The sequence below is a fragment of the Anthonomus grandis genome, chromosome 11 (genome assembly GCF_022605725.1).
Source record: "Anthonomus grandis grandis chromosome 11, icAntGran1.3, whole genome shotgun sequence".
NCBI lineage: Eukaryota > Metazoa > Arthropoda > Insecta > Coleoptera > Curculionidae > Anthonomus > Anthonomus grandis.
In genome coordinates, this window is record NC_065556.1 from 19259960 (window position 1) to 19283156 (window position 23197).

At 34.7% G+C, this 23197-nt stretch overlaps 2 protein-coding genes across 3 annotated transcripts; both read right to left on the reverse strand.

The window, feature by feature from the left end:
* Positions 1-3426: 3426 nt before the first annotated feature.
* LOC126742112 (late secretory pathway protein AVL9 homolog) lies at positions 3427-14513 on the reverse strand. Its single transcript, XM_050448670.1, has 10 exons — positions 14336-14513; positions 14027-14224; positions 7471-7696; positions 7226-7415; positions 6952-7175; positions 5558-5852; positions 5147-5352; positions 4919-5090; positions 4759-4847; positions 3427-4602 (listed from the first exon to the last, which is right to left on the reverse strand). Exons 1-10 carry the CDS (start codon positions 14402-14404, stop codon positions 4286-4288), a joined length of 1986 nt encoding a protein of 661 aa, XP_050304627.1. The 5' UTR covers positions 14405-14513; the 3' UTR covers positions 3427-4285.
* A 1635-nt stretch (positions 14514-16148) lies between these two features.
* Positions 16149-20937, reverse strand: LOC126742117 (G-protein coupled receptor 143-like). Of its 2 annotated transcripts, none has more exons than XM_050448675.1 (6): positions 20860-20937; positions 17345-17456; positions 17082-17176; positions 16851-17029; positions 16473-16800; positions 16149-16418 (listed from the first exon to the last, which is right to left on the reverse strand). In XM_050448675.1, the coding sequence occupies exons 1-6, from the start codon at positions 20905-20907 to the stop codon at positions 16203-16205; spliced, it is 978 nt and encodes a 325-aa protein (XP_050304632.1). In that variant the 5' UTR covers positions 20908-20937; the 3' UTR covers positions 16149-16202. The 2 variants fall into 2 exon arrangements, with proteins under 2 accessions (XP_050304632.1, XP_050304630.1); XM_050448673.1 differs by lacking the exon at positions 20860-20937 and adding an exon at positions 19378-19763.
* Positions 20938-23197: the final 2260 nt, after the last annotated feature.

The following is a 23197-nucleotide window of genomic DNA, read 5'->3' on the forward strand; positions in this document are numbered from 1 at the left end:
AAATATGGCGGTGTTTTGCTTTGCGAGTGCAGAGTAGAATTGGACACGAAGAGTTTACCCAGTAAGTTGGCTTTTTCCCTTGCTGTTACCGCGATAGAACCATCACCTGCTGTTAGGGGTGGCAAGGCCGACTTTCGGCTTTCGATACCGACCAGAAAGATCTTGTTCCATTTGGGCAGTTTGTTTTTGATCCTGTTGTTGTGACTATCTCTTTGCATTCATCAATAATTCGCTTGCAGCTATTTCTGGAGGCTAAAAAGTTCCTCCGATTTTCGATGGAAGGATGTTGACGCCATTTGCGATATGCTGCGTTTTTAATGTTTACTGCCTTTTTGCAATTCAGGTTGAACCATTGCTTGTTGTTTGATCCGCATTTAGTAGAAAAAGGGATATAAGCTTCCATTCCTGCCAAGATCGTCTCTGTAATTTGGTTTGCACATTCTGAGATGTTATTGGTTCTAAACCAGAACTCTTTCCAAGGAAATGAGCGATAAAATTCCCGAATATGGTTTCACTCTGCTGATTTATAGTGCCATACCTTCCGCGGCATCGGAGGATTTTGCGTTTTAACCTCCAACTGGCAAGAGACTGTTATCAATTTGTGGTCCGATGTTCCTAGGGAGGCATGTACTGATACAGTGTACGAGTCAGGGTCTGAAGCCAAGACCAGATCTAGGAGATTCGCGAACTCGCCGTCTCGATCGGGGATTCTGGTAGGTTCCTCCACAAGCTGCGTAAGCCCGCATATGGTGGCAAATAGCTCAGCTTCTCGTCCTTCATCGTCGTTCTTGTTGCAGAAGCGCAGCCAGTTGATATTGTGAACGTTAAAATCACCCATGGCGATGATTTTTGCGCTTGGGTAGTCAATTTGCAGATGGATGCAATCAACCAGGTTCAAAAAGAGCCGTCTATATTGGGTGTCGCTTGGTGGTCTGTAGATACATCAGATAAATTTCGTGGCACCAATGGCTATTATTTTGAACCACATGACGTCGAAGTCCGCAGGTTCAAGCGTTTCCTCCCGCTGGCAACTAAAATCGTTTTTGACAAATACTGCCAATCCAAAGTTTAGTCGAAATCGGGTGTGTAGGATAAATAGTATCCAGGATAAATGAGGTGAACATTTGTTGTTGAAGGTTTCACCTTTGTTTCTGCCAATGCCAGAATGTGAGGCTTACTTGATTGCAGGTGTTGGTGTACTGCATTAATATTGGTGTTTAGGCCTCTGATGTTGCAGAAATTTATTTTTAGGCTTTTAGATCCGCCTGATGGATCCCCCCGACCAGCCTCCGACCGGAGATCCGAATAGGAGGCGAGTTTACCTCCGGAAAGTTTTGGTTGTGAGGGCGCCATCGTGCATTTATTTTTCTTCTCCATTTCCAACTGCTTCGGCTTCAATGGCATCTTTAATCGGTGTATCTGTAAGAAACAGAGACTTTTTTGTTTTGCGACACTTTTTGGAAGTCGAACAAATATCGGGAAATGGTCTGACCACCTTAGGAGATATTATTTCAGGTTCAATTAATAAGGTCGTGGAAGGTGATGCTACAGAAGTGATCGGAGCTGCAGATGAAGTAGACGGTAGAGAGTCATTTTGTTCCTTTGGTATTTCAGCAACATCATTAGTAGATGCTTTTCCTGCTGCAACAAAGTCACTATCTGAAAAAATATTTCTATCTAACGGCCAGATCCCTGTTTTTTGAAAAATCAGATATTATGTTTTTTGGAGTATTATGTTTGTCGGATATTATGTTAGCTATATTTGCCAGCCCAACCAGGTCATGGATTGTTATGGCTTTTCCGGGATTCGAAATTAAATAATCATGTTGCGCTATTTTCAATTTAGCCTTAAAAGGAGCCATTATTAAAACATCCAGTGACTGAAGGCGATGATTACAATGAGGCGGTATAGTGACCACCTCCAAGCCATTTTCTTTTGCAAATTTAATAGCATTTAGCGAGCAGTGGGATTCGTGGTTGCCGATTATTATTAACAATTTTTCATTTTGGGTACATTTTATAAAAGATTTTATATGTTCCAGAACTTTTATAAATAACGTTTTTGTCATCCAACCGCTAGGAGGATTATTTATTAGTCCTATGCTTCCAGCTGGATCACCTGTGAGGAAACTGTCGTGATATCTTGCTCGTGGGAATATAAAAACTGGTGGTAAACTATTTCCATCTGCACTCACGATGGCACACATAGTTACAAGAGTGCCCCTTTCCGCGGAAGGAACTTGGCCCACTTGCTTAGTTCCCTTTTCAGCAATAATGTTTGGCGCATCTACAACAGTGGTTATACCCGTTTCATTCAAGTTAAAAATTTTATGTGCAGGAAAATTGGATTTTTCGTACCAGCGCACAAGATTATCTTAAAACTCTGTTAATGCAGTTTGGTTAAATGCCGTAACACGTGACATACTCGTGTTTTCAGGCCTTCGGAGACTAAGATTTTGATGGCGTTTCATAAACCCTTGAACCCAATCTAACCCTGCCATTTTGTTAGTATCCCAACTAAGTGGATATTTTATAGACATAGCTTTTGCATAATCAAATGCCAATACGCTCAGATTTTTATACGATAGGCCATATTGTAGTTTATAACACGTTAAAATATATTTTACCAACATAAGTTCTTGATCATTATTAAACACTTGTCTGACTGTATGCTTAGAGGAAAACACCTGCTCCCTGGGTTGTTTTTTCAAGCGGTAAAACAAAGCAGAATGTTTTACGCCGTAAACTTCTGCAGCTTTTCTTAAAGACATTTCTTTTTCTTTTACAGCCGCTATCGCCTTCTCCATGTCTTCCTCAGTAAACCCAGTTTCGTTCTTTCTCTTATATTGCCTTACCATCGTGATTTGCAAATCTTGCAAGAACAATGCTACTTAGAAACATTTTTTACTATTAATGGGGTACCTATGAACAATGTTAAACAGTGTCCCATTTTAAAGTTCAAAGACAGCCCTTGTGCTTACACTCGAATTCAACCACGTTTGCTAAAACTATCCTAACCTCAAAAGTCATATATTTTCACAAAACGATCTACATACCTAGTCTAGTTGAAGACCTACTGCAGATTATTACAGACACTAAACTATAAAGAGGACATTCTTTATAGTTTAGTGTTGAGCCTAATTTGTTTAAGTAGGAAATATTACAAGGAAAAAAAGGTGTATTCGTATTTGCGATACAAGTCGTGGAAGCCGCTGCACAATATAGTTGCCTTCTTGCACTAGTTACTTCAACCACGTGCCGCTTTTAAACGATTATCGCGCCAGAGGCGGGAAATTTGAATGAAGTTCAAATATGCCCCACGTTTAAACGTGCCCCCCTTCACCCCTACGTAGAAACTTTTTTCTACTTTCTACTAAGAAACCATAAATCTTTATTAAGGTAAAACTGTAACAAAAATACATGCAATAGTATTGAAAATGTTTATTTCAATCAATAAACCCTTCTACACACTTAAAAAAACTCTAAATTTCAAGTGTCTATTAATTTAGTACAGCAAACCTAAAAAGGTCCAAAAAAATATGGGAAGAAAACATGAAAACATTTTCACATGAGTAAAAAATCAGTTAATGGGACCAGGACTCACAGAGAGATTATTTCACTTTGATTCTAACCGTTTCTCAATCTTCTATACTACACACCTAATAATGTCTAGAACCCTATTGTTGCCCTCTTTACATGGTTTATTTAGTGTCCCGATCCAATCTTATCTTACTATTTATTATCCAAAAAAATATAAAAATTCATTAAGTACATATGGAATTGCGTCTACTAACAATTGCTACTATGGTATATGAATTAACATTTTCCTAAGAACACTTTTGATTTTATATTATTCCTGTTTTAATAATAATAATAACAGTTTGGCTACTGAAAATATGATATTACCTACATTTAAAAATATAATATATGTAGAAAAATATTATGTAGGAAATAAGCAGTTATTGCAACGGTATTATAGGAATGAATAACTTAAACAAACGTAACATAAAATAAAAGATATTTAAAAACTGCTTCTGAGCAAACAAACCTAAAAAATAAATAAATAAATAATTTATACAAATATAAAAAAATATAATGCTACTACGATCACAATAATTTATAATGTAATATTGTTTTTTGAGGAAGCTGTAGGATGTGACTCAGAAAGTACTGTACCGGTGCCTAAAGGCACTGTATTAAACAATATTTAAAATAATTCGATTTAAGATTGGAATGTTTATATAATCACTATTTGCAGAGCATACGATGAATGAATCTCTATTGACTATACCGTGTGTACTTCTCCAATTTTGTGTTCAACACTGGTACCGTTTAAGCAAAGATCTTGTCCGTTCATATTTGAGATTTCTTTAATACTGCTTAAATTCTCCTCGCTTTTGATTGCGTTTTTTACGTTTTCTTGCTGCAGGCTACCGTTGGCAAGCGAATTACCTCGTAGTGTACAATCAACGGCTGGTAATGGCTCTTCGGCCTGCACGATTTCCTCCTCGTTGTTTTCTTTCGTTAAGCCCGGCTCTGGACTTACTAGGAGATTGTTCCACCAGCTGGAAAATGCGCCTTTTGCTTGAGAAATTGCTCCACCTAAGAAAGTAATGCTGGAAATTGTACGGGTTTTCGTTTCGGGACAGCCAAAGTACCACAAAGGATACAAATTAAAGACTTAAAAGTGGTCACCAAAAGACCTAAGGAATATAACTTCTCCCAAGCAAAATAAAAGTTTCACCCGTTGGTACTCACCTACAGCTTTACTTGTTGTAGCCACAGCTCTTCCTGTAGATGTCATCGCTTGTCCCAACTTCCTACCGCCCTCAGTAGTCTGCATCGTACTGTAAAAAGTTAATTTCTCTTTTATGCAACTTCTAAATTAAATGACTTTAAAATCAATTAAACTACGTACTGTGCAAATCTTAATTTCATATCGGCCACCGATAGTTGTCCTGCAAACGGATGTCCGGGATGAACGTCCAGAATTCCAGCGTGGTTTCCGCTGAGCCAAATCTTGTAATTATGAGTCTCTTTCCATGCTGAGACGAAGTTTATGTTAAAATGGTCTGCTTCTCGGCATCCGTCTGAAATTTCAAGAGTTTAGGATTCCTGTTCCTTTAAAAAAAAAAGGAGAAACAACCTGGTAATATCGATGTTCTAAGCAACGACATTAAATAGACCCTAAATTGGGCCCTGATCCAGTCGTCTCCGCCTTCGTAGCCCACCCCGTCCAGAAATACGTCGTGTCTCTCTTCCGAGACATGTTTTACGATATAATCGGCAAATCGAAGGTCTTCGGTGGTCAAATGAAGATGTTTCCGAAGAGTCAAGTCCTGGCACTCGATTCTACAGTTTAATATTTATGCAACTCAAAAAAGCAAAATTATTGAGAATTACTCTAACCCAAATATTAAAGTCTAATAAAAATGCTTGACTTAGTTTCTGTGTCCTAGAGAAAGTGGATCGAATAAGGATAAGTTATATTATGGAATGTTCTGTTACATAGTATCTGGGTTAAAGTAATTCGTGGCTTTTAATCTAAATGACTTACCTTCCTCCGTCAATATCCACCAAAATATCAAACAGTTGCCTCTTTTGTTTGAATAAAACGTTCGTCGCGCCAACTATGTAACTTCTGACATTGACATCCGTCAGTAAGTCCAAGTAAGGCAGCGAGAGGTAAGGCAAACATAACGCGCCCTTAGTGAAAACGGCCAGAGGAAATCCGCAATTTTCCGTTTTTAACTGGGAGAGATAGTTCATGTTGCTTTGCACCGAGTCGGCTATCGTGTCCGAGCTAATGTCTCTTCTGAGACTGCTCGTTTTTTCCCCTAGGCTTGAAACACCTTGAATTGTATAGAAAGTATTACGAAAAAAAATTTTTAAGTTTTGTTGATGTTTAGTATTAACTGATTTATTCAAGTTAAAGGTGGCTTCTGTCTTTAAAACTGCCCTCGGCAAAACTTTAATTTAACTCAGAAAAAAAATCAGACCTAGATAAGGTATTTCCTTTGTAAATCCGCTCAAAGCGAAACCAGCTGAAGTCTTCAACTCTCAGCTGAAAAATGACCCATTAACCCAAACCTGTCGAAATGGATCCTCTCCAGATTTTACCACGTTTAAGTCATCTGTCAACCTTGGAATCTTACTGAAAATATAGACAATTCCGGCATGAAATAAGTAGTACTGTAAGTATGTACCAGCCACAATAAAACTTAAAGAGGTCTTGAGAAGAAAATCAATATTTGGGTTTGACAGTTACTTTGTTTACTATTTTATTGAAATGAAGATTCACTACACTTTTCCTACAATAAAATTATGTGAAAAGAAAGAGCAGCAAATTCTGCTCAACTGACTATTGCAGACCTCACACATAACAAAGTCTCATTCTAATTTTCAGATTGACATTGGCCAAGGGAACCGAAAGAAATCAGACACCTGTACAACCTCACAATGCAAGATCAAGGTACCAACAATATCAACCTAGTCAAGATTATGCTTTAATATGAACTTGATTTCTAATAAGTAGTTACTGCTATAAAACAAAATATATATCTGTCCATTAATGTCTTAATTCTGTTCTGATATATTTATACATATATTTGCCATTTAAATAAATTTGCAATACATTAGTTGAAACTAAACTGATCAAAATTTTGTAATTATTGAAACCTATACAATTATGGTTGATTTTTCTATGGAGATTACCCTTTCTTATAAGCCCAAACCCTGTTTGCTTTCGACTTTTATAACTACTAATCTAAGACTTTGATAAATGAAAGAAGCTTTATTAAAATATTTCAAATTTGAATACATTGAGTTAAAGTGTTATGCTCACAAAAAAAAAACTGTAACAAAAGTATTAACACATTACAAAAATATGAACTAAAGTAAACACATTTAACACTATTTTAAAAATATTCTAACAATTAAAAACGTCCTTACCATTACTCTCTTCCTTTGGCAAACTTATAGACTCAGTAATTTCTATTCCATTTTCCACTACTGCATCTTTACCATTTTCGTTATTCACTTCAACAGTTTTCATATTTAATGAGGTTTCGTCTGCTTTTTTCCCATTTAAATCACCATTTTGGGTCCTTGTGGGTGTACTTAAAGGGGAGTCATCGTCAGAAAACTCGGGCATAGGAGACATGGGCCTAGACAGTCTGAAATAACCGTTAATACCTTGTGTTAAAGAAAACTTTATAGCACTCACCTAATACATGCTGACTGATGTAAACCTTTTTCAATCATATCGGGAAACAATGACACTAATGTGAGAATAGTCGAGCATAAGGGTAGCACTGGAGATTTAAAAAATATAACACGTTTTTCTAACAGTAATAGTTTAAATAGTAGAACAGCCTTATGTTTCCATTGCAGTATAAAATCTCTTGTAGATAAACCTAAAATATCAATAGATTTGAATTGGAAATAACAGGATCTCCACTAGGACTTTACCAACATAGGTTTGCTGTTTAATATCAGCCTGTCCTAAAACAGCATTGAGGTGATGAAAAGTGTCTTCTAGTATTGACACTTTACTAAAATCGCCCTCCTTGAAATAGGCGTGGGTTATAAGGGCCATTTTGACTTGTATCTGGCCATAAAGAGGTATTCGGCTTAGGACACATACTGATTTTTGAACAGTTGTTCTGGTTATATCCGAGGTTTTATTTTTCAGTTTCTATAAGTAAGATTTTTCTATTATTTTCAACATTTGAAACATTTTACAGCTTACACATACATTACTTATTCTAAGATTTTCTTATGAAAGTTTAAAACCTAAATCTACTAATGTAATATATCATAGTGAATTTTTATTTAAATTCATTGATATTCTATTGATCAGGCTAAAGAGAAACATTTAGTGCTTTTTATATATAAACCCAATGAGTATATCAAAAGCAAAGCAGACATCATATTATCCTTTTGTTTTACTAAGCTCAGGTATATTAAGAATATGACTAGCCTGCTCAACATTAAGTGAAATACTCTTGGCATGACAATTTATACCTGACATATTTAATAAGCTGCTGTTGTACCATCTCTAGACGGTTTGCATGTGCCTCATAATATGATGACCAAATATAGTTTGAGAACTCTAATATAGATCTGACCAGAGATGTGTATAAAATTTTTATGGCAAGTATATTTTTAAAATTTTTACTACTTTTAATGAATGCCAGCATTCTATTTGCTCTATCCACAACAATGTCATAGTGTTCTGAAAATGTAAGCTTAGTATTTAAGTAAACACCAAGATCTTTTATTACAAATACTTCAGAAAGAGCAGTATTATTAATGTGATATTGTTCAGGTACTGGATCAATTAATCTGCTAAAGCACCTAAAGTCGGATTTGGATATATTAAAGAGACCTGTTAAGACACCAATTAAAAATGCAATATAATTAGGTCTTGTAAATAATTTATTTGACGATAAAATTTAATGTCATCAGCAAACAAAAAAAAGGCATTTATTTCCGACAGGTTTGTTACCCAATTACACAGGAAAGAATTTGATATTAAAATTGAAAAAAGAAACAATAAAAATATATTGAAGTTGGTACTTCAGCATATGCAAAGCAGGAAAGAAAATAACATAATGTGTGTATAAAAATGCATACCATTCTATGTACTTAAACAGAGTACTAGAAAGATCCTGCACCACCTATCTACTTTATACTTTTTATAGGACTCGTGCACAACTCCCGACAGAAGCAGGAACATTTTTAACAATAATACATCAAAATGTATGCTCAATTAGAAACAAAATTGAAGAGCTGGAAGTGTTCCTTTTGGAAAGTCAAGAAAAGGTGGACTGTGTCTGCCTTACAGAGCACTTCCTTTGTGAAAATGAGCTTGAGTCTTTCTACATTGAGGGGTATAAGCATGTGTCAAGTTATACAAGGAAAACCTATAAGCATGGAGGTGAATTGATCCTAACCGAAACATCTATAGACGCAATGGAAAGAAAAGACTTGGTTGAACTATCTGTGGAGAGGAGCTGCGAGATTGCTGCCATTGAAATAAAAAGCAGAAGTATGGTTAAAGTGGCCCTGTACCGCCCACCAGCAGGTGATTTTAATGTATTTATAAATGTAGTAATTAGCCTTCTTGAAATTTTAACTGTGAACAATATTTTTATCTGTATTACTGGAGATTTTAATATCAATTTTAATACTTTATCAGGAACAACTACATATTTTCTCGATATTTTACAATCTTATGGGTTTTCACAGGAAATTTTTCAAAATACGAGGCATTTGAATTGCATTGATAATATTTTTGTTAACTTTAGAGATACTCTTGCGTTTTCAGTAAATGTTCTCGCGGCTGTTCTATCAGATCATAAAGCCGTTCAAATTAAAGTTCATTTTCTAAACATGCAAAGTACAACTCACACAAAGCAAATTTTTCATAGACCAATAACACAGAGGGGTATCCAAAACATGTTCAAAATCTTGGAAAGCGTTGACTGGGGTTTTCTATGGTCCCCTGATACTGTAAATGAAATAGCATCATTTTTTATTGGTTTGTTAGTGAATGCAATGGATGCATCATTCTCAGTAAAAAAGAAGAGTGTGGTGGGAAATTGTCAGGTCTCTTGATTTAATGATCATTTAAAGCAAATGCGCGAAACCTTGCATTTCTTAAACTCCTTGTATAGCAATAATAAATGTCTAGAACTTGCAGAACAGGTCAAAATCTTTAGAAGGGGGTATAGGGAAGAAATTATATCTGCAAAAAGTGTGACAAACTCTCAATATATACTACAGGCTGATAATAGACGAAAGCTGCTTGACAGATTGTAAATGGCCAAAGAAAGAAGGTGAATAGTGAGCAGCCCGTGGGTCTTACTGCATCCGAGTTCAATGCATTTTTTTCAGGTATACCTGAGGAAACTCTCAAGAACCACGGCCACTGCTGAATCATTTATGGATCAGGCCTGCCTGTCGGGTGTCCCTGTGGGGGGTTTTTTTTTTAGTGAAGTGACGTATATACAAGTTAGAGATGCTATAAGTAATTTAAAAAATAAACATTCTAGAGACATATATGGAATGAATGTCCCTCTTCTAAAACAATTAAAAGAGCATTTAATATATCCTTTAACAAAGCTTTTAAATTTATGTATAAGGGAAGGCATCTCCCAAGTGGCTTTAAAATTCAAAAGATCATACCAATTTTTAAAAAAGGGAGTAGAGATGATTTAAATAATTACCGTCCAGTATCTTTGATTCCAATAATATCGAAGGTTTTTGAGCTACTTTTAAAAAATCAACTTTATATCTATTTTGAACTAAATGAAATCCTCAAAAACTTTCAGTATGGGTTTAGGAAAAAACAATTGACTGTTAAGGCTATACTGGATCTTCTGGAGTATGTGGTTGAGGGCTTTGAAATGGGGTCCCATGTTGGGGCAATTTTCTGTGACCTTTCAAAGGCCCTTGACTGCATATCCCATATGATCCTTCTGAGCAAGCTTAAACTTTAGGGTCTAATCCCGCCCAGTTTATCACTTCTTGAAACTTATCTTGTCGGACGTGTACAGAAAACCTGTTCGGGTGGAGCTTTATCAGAAGAATGCAAAATAACTCATGGTGTGCCACAGGGTTCTATTTTGGGGCCGCCCCTCTTTATTATTTATGTCAATGATATTGACAGGTCAATTGAGTCTAGGCTGCTGCTGTTTGCTGACGACACTACTGCTCTTTGCAGGAGTACTAGTCTGCAAGAACTGGAGCTGATGCTGGTGGAGGTGAAGTCAGATTTAGGCAAGTGGTTCAGTGCAAATAGACTTAGCCTAAATGTCAACAAAACGGAGGAAGTCCTATTCTCTTTGAGAAATACAAAGGGTACCAATGTTGAGAGTTCGGATGGGGTGAGATTCTTGGGTGTTCACTTAGATCCTACTATGATATTTGATAAGCATGTGGAGAAGCATGTGCATTGCAAATAAATTGGCAAAACAAATATTTAGGCACAGTAAATAAGGATGTTTTGTTAATGGTTTACCATGCGCTAATACAGTCCACCTACAATTATGGTCTCTTGGCTTGGGGTCATGCACCTCAAGCTAGGAGAATCTTTAAACTGCAGGGAAGAGCTCTGAGGGTTGTCAAGGGTCTGGGTCTCAGGGACGATGTGAGAGACTCTTTCAAAAAACTTAAAATTCTTACACTTCCATCACGGTATATCTTTGAGTGTCTAATATATACGAAAAATTATTTACATAAATATACCCAGAGATCAGAAATTCATACTCACAGCACTCGACAAGTAGATTTCCTGGAAATGCACTTTCTAAGACTCAATAAATCTCGTATCTCAACTACTTATTATGCCCAAGCTTTTTTAATAAACTTCCTAATAATATTAAAGCTCTAAATGAAAAACTTTTTGCTGCCTCAGTAAAAAAATTACTTGCTGATAGAGCCTTCTATAGCTTTGATGAGTATCTACAAGCTCAACTGTGAAAATTGGTGAAAATGAAAGAAAAATAGGTTTTAGGAAATTGAAATTGATATTAGGGTCTCCAAAATTTTAACTGTTTGTAAATTGTGATTATTTTATTTAGTATTTGTGAAATTGTATCTTGGGTGTTATTTTTTTAATATTTTCGATAAGGATTTTAATTTGCAATGTAAAACTTTAATAATTTGTAAGTGAAATAATTTTTTAATATGTATTTATCTACTTGTGACGATTGTAAGAAATTTTTTTTTTTTTTCGTAGGCATGAATAACCTTTACTTTACTTTATTTTAATGGACCTTAAACTGTCAACAAAAATATTGCACTGTTCATGTAAATTATTAATATAATTCTGACATATTATATTACCTAATAGGGGATTTAAACGAAATATTAGTCCTAGCAGGATTTACATAAAATAACCTAAAACATCTAGAGTTTATTCTTGGTACCTGGAAATTTAGATCAATATAGCTTTATAATTTTAAATGTCATTCTTTGGTCCCTTTTTGAATATCAGGGATATTCATTTATCGGGAAATACTGTTGAAGACAAGATTTAATTAAATATTAAAATAGCAGTATAAAGGAAAATATTGAATGTATTAGGTCATTTATGCATAGGCAAAACAAAAAGGATCTCTGAGGGACACCAGAAGTTACACTAAAGACTGTAAATAAAAAAACCATTCGATTTCACCTGCTATTTTCTGTTAGACAAATAAGACTTCAACCAAGAAAGCAACAGTCCAGATGCCATAGTGGGAAAGTTTATTAAAAAAGGCCAGAAATTAATCGCTGTCATAAGATAGTAATAATTTTATTAAAAACCTTGGCCAAATTTTTTTAATACAGTGCTCAAGTTTAGGTATAGCTGATAGGATACTAATTGGTTTGTACTTTGTTAAAGAATTCTTTATGCCAGATTTAAAGATACCAAAGTTCAGTGATTTTTTTAAAACATGGTATAATGGGAGATATAATGAACATGAACAGCTTTTAAACACCTTATTAGGAACCCCATCTAGAACTAGAACTGCACCTTTTGTGATGGCTAAACCATTTAAGGAATTCTTAATATCAATAGCACCTAATGAGATTTCAGATATGAGAGAGGATTTTAATTAATATTAGTGATTTGGTCTTATAAATAATAAATCACTTGGATTATATACTGATCAGAAAGACTATATCTATGCCATTTGATGCACTTTTTGTGTTCAGATACATCACTGAAGGAATAGATACAGAGATTGGTCTGAGTATATATAAATTTCCAGAAGGTTTTAGGATAATTACTTCTGTGTTCATTTTACAGAAGCGTGCAGTTCAATATCTGTGCGGGCTTAATTTAAGAGACTCATGTAGGCTTTATTTTATAAAGGAAAATATATTGACTCTCCCTTCAATTTTTATTCTTGAGACTGCTTGCTTAATGTATAAGAAATATTACTCTGTATTTAACTCTGTTAACTTAAATAATACCAGGTCATCTTTTAACATAAATTTACCAATACCTACTTCTAGTTTGATACAAAATTCAATTTTTTACAAGAGCAAAAAAAATATTTAATCATCTTCCCCAGTCATTACAGAAGATTCAAACATATAAACATTTTCGACAGCAGGTAAAAACAATACTGCTTCATAAGGCATTTTATAGCTTGGAGGAATACTTCACAGAGCATTTTTAAACTTAGTTATGTTTTAATATACACTATGTGATGTCTATTGTCTGAGTTTGTAATGTACGTTCAAGTACTGTTCAAGCAATAATAATGGACATATTTTAGATTTTGATTTCTTACTTGTATATTTGTGTCATGCTATTTATTTTGATGTTACACTAATATGTTTTAGATTAATGATTGATTGCCTCAGTTGTTGTTTTCAAAAAGAAATATATATATGTATTTTTTTACCACAGCTTTGTTAATAACACCTTGGGGTTTTAGACAAATAAAGCTTTATTTCATTTGATTTGATTATTAATGCTACATTGCTTCATTAATATATATCCCATAACATTCTTCTGTTAAAAGTTTTGCACTGCCTACATAGTAAGTTAAAAGTAAGATGCCATGTAATACTATTTTAGTTTAAGTAAAATAAATAAATACTTTTATTAAACTTATTTTTATACAGGGCTGTAAAAAAAAAACTTAGTAGAAAACTGGGGCAGTCTAGCTTTAATAGCTACTGTACTAATTACAAAATAATACAACATGGTAATAACATTTGGTTGTAAATACATACAGGAGTATATAAAAATTGGGTTTAAAATTATTAACATACTCAAAAGTTTATCAATTAATTTTCTTACATTGCACACCATAGTAAAGATATGTTATTTATTATTGAAGATATTACATAAAAAAAGTGAATTTTCCAACTTTAATGACTAATAATTTACATAACAAAAACTATCATTATACTGCAATGGCGATAATGTTATGACTAAAGTTTCAAAAGCTGAATCCTTATAACAACTATAAGATAAATGAGCAGAAACTAATGATTTTTAAATTGAAACTGAACTTACATCGACTGGTATCTGCCGGAAACATGATATCCCAAAAACTGTATGATTTGGGTTAGTAAGACTTGGCAAATGAAAGAAAACGGTGTCTTCTTCAAAATTATGAGATCCATCTGGCAATGCTAGGGTTGGCAAATACTTCCACCCAGCAGGGCACTCGTTTGGTGCCCCCGGGACAAGTGGTGGAAAAGAATACTCTACCTAAAATTTGGTTTCATTCTCTAGTATATTATTAACAAGTTTAAGTGGGTTATACATAGATTGTATAGTAGGGCTAAACAATATTTATTGATCAAATTGGGGTTTACTTACTTGACAGCCTTTTTTATGGTGGAACCCTATTACTAAAACGTATAAAATAGGAGGATCTGTTTCATGCATTTTTCACAATTGCTAATTTTAACTTTAAACGTTACTAAACATCGCTACTATTCGTATTTTTCGAGAAAATAACAAATTCTTGGTTTGGTCATTGAACACCCCCCATAAATAATCAACAATTTTGACATTATGGTTTCGACATTGACGTTAATCAGCTGGCTTGACATTGTCATTATTACCATTTTAGCCTAATTTACATTGGTACGTAATTACGGATACGTGAGTGACTATCTGTGACTTTTATCCTATCCATTAGAGACAATTGCTAAAAAATAAAAACGAATTGGTTAATTTCTATGATTGATGTTTCATGTTCTAGTTTATTATGTAACATTATGTTTTAAACAAAATATCATTAAGATGTCCACCTCGGCTACGGCGGCTGACGTTTAGACGATGAACCCAATTTTCAATCACTTTTTCTAACAAGTTGGGCTGAATTTCGCGAATAACCCTAGTTATGTTAATTTTCAACTCATTGATGATTTGAGGATTGTTAGAATACACCTTCGACTTCACATATCCCCAAAGAAAAAAGTCCAGGGGAGTAAGATCACAGGACCTTGGTGGCCAGTTCATATTGCCATGTCGCGAAATTATTCGATCTTAAAAACGCTCTCTTCATAAATTAATTGTGGCTCGGGCGGTGTGTGATGTTGCTCCGTCCTGTTGAAACCAATTCTGTTCGAAGTCTCCACCATCAATTGCAGGCCAAAGAAAGTTTGTTATCATGTCGCGGTAGCGCTCTCCGTTGACTGTCCCAGTACGCCCCCCTGCATCCTCAAAAAAGTATGGACCGATAATTCCACCGACATGCAAACCACACCACACAGTCACTTTTAACGGGTGTAATCGCACCTGTACTAATTTCTGGGGATTGTTCTGATACCAGAAGCGGCAATTTTGCGTATTGACAACGCCACTAAGACAAAAATGTGCTTCATCTGAAAAGATGATTTGTTTCCCAAAATCGGCATTTTGTTCCAACTGCAACAGGGCCCAGTCGGTAAACGTTCTTCGCAAACTAGGGTCAGCAGGCTTCAATTCTTAAGTTAGAACCATCTTATATGGATGTAGGCCTAAGTCTTTCTTCAAAATGCGCCACAGAGACATTGGTGAAATGCCTAATTGCTGAGAACGGCGCAAAACAGACACATTGTTATTCGCGTCAACACTTTCTCTTGCAGCGGTCCTTGCACTTTTTTGTCGCGTTGGTGGCTTATTATCCAGAAGAGTGTACTCCCGTTCAAACTTATTAATTGTGCGCCCTATTGCAAGCTCAGAAGGCCGTCCACGATGGCCAAAATCTTCTCTAAGAGCACGATAACACTAATCGCTCTAACCGATTGCGCATTTTCGTAATACCTTTTCACGATAGCTATACGTTGCTCTTGACTTAAACGATTCATGATGAAATGTCAAAGTATACTTAACACAACTGACGCTTGATCCGCGTTTTGACACATACCATTTTGCGTACATGGCCCACTAAACTTCTATCACTTCTATTGGTAGACCCATTACAACGGACTAAAAATACGGAATGAAGTTCGAATTAACCAGCTTCTATCCGTGTTTTCCTTCACGTAGGTACGTGAAACCTTTTGGATCTCTTATTGGCTTATAGCAATCATGTGGTACCAACGGATTCGCAATTACGTATCAATGTGGATTCAGGCTCAGTTATGGCTATGGCACTTTCCGTTTGGATAATGTGCAAAAATTCCAAAAAAAAAACAACCAATTTGTAACAAAGTTTTTTATTAATAAATTAGAGGTAGTTTATCAAAACCTTAAATCAGTGCAAACTTTTATATCCGTTAACGCTCTTAGAAGGGGAATTCTGCAAAAGTGGATAAATTTCCTCCCTGGAGGTATCACTGCTTATCGACCTGGTCAGTTGGTATTCTGCCACCTGATAATGTCTCCATGGCAAAGCCAGTTTTTCCGACCCAGCACTCCATCTCCGGTAAACCAAGGCATTGAAAAAGGCTTGTAAGGGATTGGTAAAGGCCTAAAAAACCTTAAGAACCATAACTGGATAAACGAACCCAATCCAGGAACATACCATTATATACCAAACCAAAATCATAAATTCCGCAGGCAACCGAAACCACAAAGTCCACAACATCAAAAAGTTGACCAAATTGGGCATCCAGCATACGTAGAATACCAGATTTATCACAAAAAATTTAATTTTAACGGCCTCCATTATATCACGTTCTCTGCTGGTGAATTGACCGGATGTACTACTTATAATAGTCTTCATATCCTGAATGGAATTGTGATACAGGATTGGGCAGTACACCATGACCGTTAACATCGGGATATATGTCACCAAGTAGTTCGGTAGGATCCGTAAGAGGGCGGTTGACAGGGAGGCAACCGTATGACAGCTAAAAACTCTATTTTATCAAAGTCGAACGTTAATTATAGCACCACTTACTTAGCGTCTGGAAAATATAATAAAAGCAAACCGGTGCTGGTTAAAACAGCTGGTAAAGCCCAGGCTATAAGGTGATAATGGCCTATCTGTAACTCCCTCTGGTTTAAAATATGTCTCATATCTATGGCGTAACATAACGTCCATATCCAACTGGCAGTATAGAAATATTGTATTAAAGCCTACAAATAAAAAACGACATAATTTCCCTAGTAACTAATAGCTGCCTATTACCGAAGAAATGGCACAAAACAAAACACTGGAATCATCTTCTACAGCCGGCATGATATTCTTCCTGGTAATCCAGATTGCTGATCTGGTAAACACCCCTGGAAGATGCAGGATTGTGTTAAAAAATGACAATAGACTCTGAACCACTGACGTCATTGCAAGATCATCTTTCCAGCTAGGACCATACATGCCATGACGTCAGTGGTTCGGAATCCAGGATAACCAGGGGAAGTAGGCGCTCCTATGGTTGTCTTAGGCTGTATTACCTACAGCAGCCATTAAATCGGATACAGCCAGCCATACTATTATCTTGCGTCCTCTTTCTGCAGAGAAGGAGAGCCATCTGTGGCTGTTGGCGAATTCAGTTCGTGGTAGCACCTAAAATTCATTAATTAAAGAAGCATGAATAAATAATAAAGAGATATACAGTGAACGGCAAAAATATGGCAAAACTTCAATAAGAAATAAATGAGGGTGTGTTTGAAAAAACGCTCGTACACGTCGATTAATGTTTTTGGTTGCGCATATTTTTCAACAATAATTTTATATACAGGGTGTCTCATATAGTCGTCGTAAATAAAGTCCAGTGCAACGATATATTAGAATGGTCACCCGTCAAAACACCAGCATTTTACTTCTCAAACAATGTAAATAGAAGGTGGATGACATTGTTTGGCAGGTGGAATGCTGGTGTTTTGACGGGTGACCATTCTAATATATCGTTGCACTGGACTTCACCAAGTTTCTTATTTTAAATGGAACATTCTGTATGTGATTGGATTCTACCCAAAATTATAAACATTTTGATATAAAACATGTCATACTTTTATTTAACTGTTTCTAAGATACGCGGTTTTGAAAATTGCTGTTTTTATGCAATTAAAGGCCTCTAAAACTGATTTCACTTTCTATTCTTACTTTTTAATTCCTTTTTTCTGAAAACATTCAAAATATGATACATGTAAAAAATTATGAAACAAAAGCACTAAATTGTTTAAGCATCTATATCTAATAAAAAAACAAGCATACATAACAAACATACTTAAGGTATATTGTCATGGTAAGTAAATTGTGAAATATATGACTTGTGACTGTGCGTATTTAAAGTAATTATGCTTTTAAATGAAACTCAACGAATTGAAATTTAAATTTTTATTTGATAAGGAGATAAACAGAGAACTCAAGAAGAAGTCAGTAATTTGTTTAATGCAAAATATCCAGAAAGGCTCAGTACAAGAAGTACAGTAAGTAAAATTGAAAGAAAATTTAGAGAAACACAGGGACAGTGAAAAATCGTATACAACCAGGTCGTTCAAAAATTTTATTTGTAGAATATTTTATTAGAAGTGGAAGATAATTCCTATATTTCGTCTTCTAAAGTAGCCTCAAATAATATTGTTAGTCAACGAATAACTTTGCATATTTTAAAGAAAGAAAATGCTGATCGCAGTCTTGAATTTTCTGAAAATTTGATGGAATTGTGTAATTTAAGTCCATTGCTTCATCGGCAGATACTATTTAGTGATGAGGCGGGAAGCCACGTTTTGTTTAAATTAATGGTACGGTAAATAAGCAAAATTTTAGGTATTGGAGCACGAATAATCCCCATTGGAGGAGAGAAAATCATATACAGCATCCCCAAGAATTTAATGTTTGAGCAGAGATTTTAACCAATATTTAGAATTTCTTCAAAATGACTTAATTCCAACTCTGGCAATTTCTTTTCCAATTCCACACGCCTTCATTTATTTTTTATTAAATTTGTTCCATATTTTTGCTGTTCACTGTATGTAAGAGGGTTAAATCTTTATTTTTCGTTGGGTTTTTTATGAAAAAAAGTTGTCTACCCATCTCTATCTGACCCATGGTTTTTACCATGATAAGTTCGCTTTTGTCATACTCATTATGCTGTTAAAAACCTTAATTTAATTTTAATTTCATGTTAAACTTAGAAATATAGTAAGTATAAATTCTTTAATATAATATAATAATAAACATAAATAAATAATATATTAAACTTAGTTAACCTGTTTTCGCGTTTACTTTGGAACAATTGGCCAGACAAAGACAAAACTTATCGTACGAATAATGGCTAGTCATCATTTTAAATTAGAGACCAGCATAAAAAAAATCCAGGGTTGTATATTTCAAAAATAAAGTTGATGATGGTTCCTGGAAGACACCACCATACACAGAGGGTAGAAAATAGCCTTATAAAGGGTCATTTATTTTGATATATCTTTCCAAATAACGACAGAAAAGAGGTCAAAGAACAACAATTTTTAGTTACAAAATTTACCTGATAAATAGCTCCCAAAATGCCCAAAGTTGCCGAAAACAAGCACACAATATTATACGCATCAGTATCGAATTCTTCCATAATAGTTAGAGCCACATCGGTGCCATTTCCATGATGGCAACAAAACGTTTGTATAGTCGGATCGGACATTTTCGTCTTATTAACTACAGAACACTAACTAACGTCATGACACGAACAGTCGCTTCCGTGGGCTGTACACTTCACTGAACACCTTATAAGTGAAGCCCTACGGTGTTACCATACCTGAGACATGTGCGTTGTATTTTGTTATAATTTTTTGTTGGAAATTAAAAGAATCCACGCGGTTAAAAACATATTTAAGTGAAACATGGTGGTGATTGTATCAATAACAATTACATTATAGACTGATAAGAGGCTTATATACTCTGAAAATATTGTAATAATGTCGTCTGCAAGTACATAAATATTTTATCCATGTATAATCAGAGGCGTGCAAGAGGTTCCTACAATATATTTATTTAAACTTATATGCTATAGCATTTGAATTTCCCGCTTAGGAAACAAGTTAGGTCTGTCAAACATGTATTATTTTTTTTTCAAATGTACAGTTTGTGTCATTAAATCGAAGTTGTTTTATTACTGAAGTCTCAATACAATGCAAAAAGTGTCACGACCATGTATGAAAGATAATATATTATTTAATAAGTAAACACAAAAATTCGATAAGACCGTTTAAATTGATATAAAACAGATCTCCCTTATATAATAATTTATTAAAATAACTTCCTTAAAATTTTAATTCCTGCGCAGAACGATTTACATTTGGACGTAGTTATGCATAACGCGACCAAGCGCCAGAATACCAATTGTGGGAAAACACAATTAAATTTCGAATGCCCTTAAAAATCGATAAAATCTAATGCAGATCTAATTTTTGCAAGCTATATCCAAGACACTATTTCAAATTATACTATGTAAGCTTTTAGCAAAAAATAATAAATTTTAGAAGTTATGATAAAAAATGTCACCCAGTCTGGTTATGCTTTTTTACTTATTATTAGGTTTTTTTATTTTACAAAATTGAACCACACGCCAAACTTGTCGCATAGCGCGTTTATGCAATGCCATGTATTTTCTTTTTAGACTATATATTTCGACTGACAGTCCTATTTTTCATTAAGGTAGTTTATGAACAGCTGAACATTTTGTTAGAAACACCAACTTAAAATGAAAAGTTACTGTTTAAAGCCCTTACAGATCTTTAAGAAAATCCTGCAAATGCACTTTTTATTTTAAAGTAAAAGAAACAACAAAATTACAGTAAAACTACACTTTATTTACTAACATAATAAGCTAAGCAAATTACAACTGCATAGCTATAGCATACCTTGCAAATCTTCAAATAAAACTAGAGTTTCTTTGTAACAACTAACGATTATCTAAAAAGTTCTATTACTGCCCCATTTCATAGTAGCACTAGATAGTTTGGTATCTACTTACCTCTAAATTTATTTTATATGCGCGATTTAGTAAAATTGCAGTCAGCATTTTTTGAAAATTTAAATTAAATCACTCAAGAAACGTCTGTTGATATTTCCTAGTTCGGTAAATCTGCGAGAAAAATGATCAAAATTTGACAAATATCACGTGATATATTACCTATTTTTCGGTACCAGATCACGTGACCGCACTTAACTGCTATTTGCATTACTAAGCCAAGCGCCCAGTATCATGGCGTTTAATTGATCTATGCAATTTCGTGGCATTTAGTCGTTTTATGCAAAATTCAACTACTAGTAGTGTTAGTGCTTAGTAGTGTTATCAACCGTTTGGCGCTTAGTTTAATTTAAAATATATCCTTAACTATAGATTTCTAACGCTCGAGATTTTTTTCGTAGATAAATATGGTATTTGGCCGTCAGATGACACAATAATACCAAAAAAACGAATTTGGCCCTTGGTCGCGTTATGCATAACTATGTCCATTTCCCGCCTTCTGTTTACTTTATTTTTGATAGAAAAACAAAGACAGCGGTTTCAATCTCAGATGTTAGATGGTCCAGAATTGTTACAATTTTCATACTTGTAGAGTTCTTCTGTAGTATATTTAAATTTATTATTTATAATAATAATCGACAAGTTTCTTATAGTACAACAAACCTATCAAATGAATGTTAGATAATTTTTGACCTCAATGTTATGTCAGAGCCACTATCGGGATACGATAGTTTTGGTGTTAACTTGAGCTTTTTTTTTAAGCATAATTATTTATATTTCTTGGATAACGTTTAATATTTCAGAAATTATGACTTTGGACTTTTAAATTTGATTTAAATATCACGTTTGTCATAAATATTCCCTGATTATTCCTGATGTATTTTCTGATTTTAACCAGCCAGAACCTCAAACTTATTATGGTGACATATAGAGGCGTCACCTAAGACTTCTAACACTAACTTTTGCTGGTTGAATTTGCCCTGATTCCCTGACTTTTTAATATATGTTGCAGCTTTTCATTAATATTTAAAGCGCGTAAATTCCAAAAAAAATCATACTTAGAATTGTACGTACATGAACCCCCACGATGTCAATGAAATAATTCAAAAACCAGAAAAACGTGTCAAGAATATGCATCGCCAATGGCTTAACGATTCATTAAAAACCCGATAAAGTATAAGTTTACATCAACGGGAAACACCATATAAATATTATAATAATAAAAAAATATATACAATGAGGCTCTATATATAAATACGTACGTTCTAGGGATTTTTATTTTTTAGTATAAATCAGACATGTCAATTGATTTGACGTCTACCATTTTATTTTTTAGTGACACCTGTCAAAGATAGAAGGCGTTGTGCGTCAAATAGTAATATACATATATCTTTCATAGCTGTAACTAAAATGCAGGAAAAAACTAACATTTCCCTAAAAACGAAATCTCCAACAATTTCTCGAAAAATTAGCGTTTAAATCGGTTTTAATGACTTAAATCGCCGTTTCCGCATCAGGTACTTAAACCAAACGGATTATTATTAATTTACGAAACCAACAAGGTCAACCCTAGTGAGACATACGAATTAGATAATCACCCGGTAGATCATATAGTAATCACTTCATTGTTTACAGATTTGTTTTAGTATTTATAAAAATTCCGGTGCGGTTCAAAACCAGTTTACCAAGGAACCTTGGTCATGAACGTGCATTCTTCGCGGTTATACTCTTTTTCGCTCGTTATTAGTTACGGTGCTGCGATGGTGTTACAAATTGTGATTTTATCAATTATCTCCACCCTCGTGAGTGCGGAACCATGTGAAAAAGTGATGGTGAGAACCCCGAGGTTGGTGGCGGACTGTTGTCTTATCAAACACGAACCGGATATCGTGAGGATACCGTTTGGTCCACCACCGCCAAGGGACGGAGCGCCCTTTCACCACATACACTTTAAACGGGAGGTTTCTCCTAAAGGGTTTATTGGCCCCACTAAAGTGAGAGATCTTCCACCGAAGAACTGTAGGCAAACGCGAGTCGATGTACAAACATTTCAAGGTGAATGTTGTGTATTTTCTTCTGATATGTGGATCAACACGCTTGCAGAATTGAACGACATCTTGTCTAATGGACGTTTTGATGTATTGGAACATGGGGATATCCCTGATAAGGTGAACAATGAGAAACAGCAAAAAATTTCAAAAAACAACACGCAACAAGACAAAAAGAAACATACGACTGCTCAGCAGCAAGAAGAATCCAACCAAAACCGTAATACGACCTTGACTTTAACAGAGATGCTTTCCAACATGACTGCTATGAATCCTTTAATGACTAAAACTGA

Coding starts and splice junctions, on each gene's coding strand:
- LOC126742112 (XM_050448670.1), bottom strand. CDS start 14,404: ATGCATGAAACAGATCCTCCTATTTTATACGTTTTAGTAATAGGGTTC. Junction 14,225..14,335: donor ACCATAAAAAAGGCTGTCAA/GTAAGTAAACCC, acceptor ACCAAATTTTAG/GTAGAGTATTCTTTTCCACC. Junction 4,848..4,918: donor ATGAAATTAAGATTTGCACA/GTACGTAGTTTA, acceptor AACTTTTTACAG/TACGATGCAGACTACTGAGG.
- LOC126742117 (XM_050448673.1), bottom strand. CDS start 19,527: ATGTCCGATCCGACTATACAAACGTTTTGTTGCCATCATGGAAATGGC. Junction 17,457..19,377: donor TTTTGGGAGCTATTTATCAG/GTAAATTTTGTA, acceptor AATGAATTTTAG/GTGCTACCACGAACTGAATT. Junction 17,177..17,344: donor CGATTTAATGGCTGCTGTAG/GTAATACAGCCT, acceptor TGCATCTTCCAG/GGGTGTTTACCAGATCAGCA.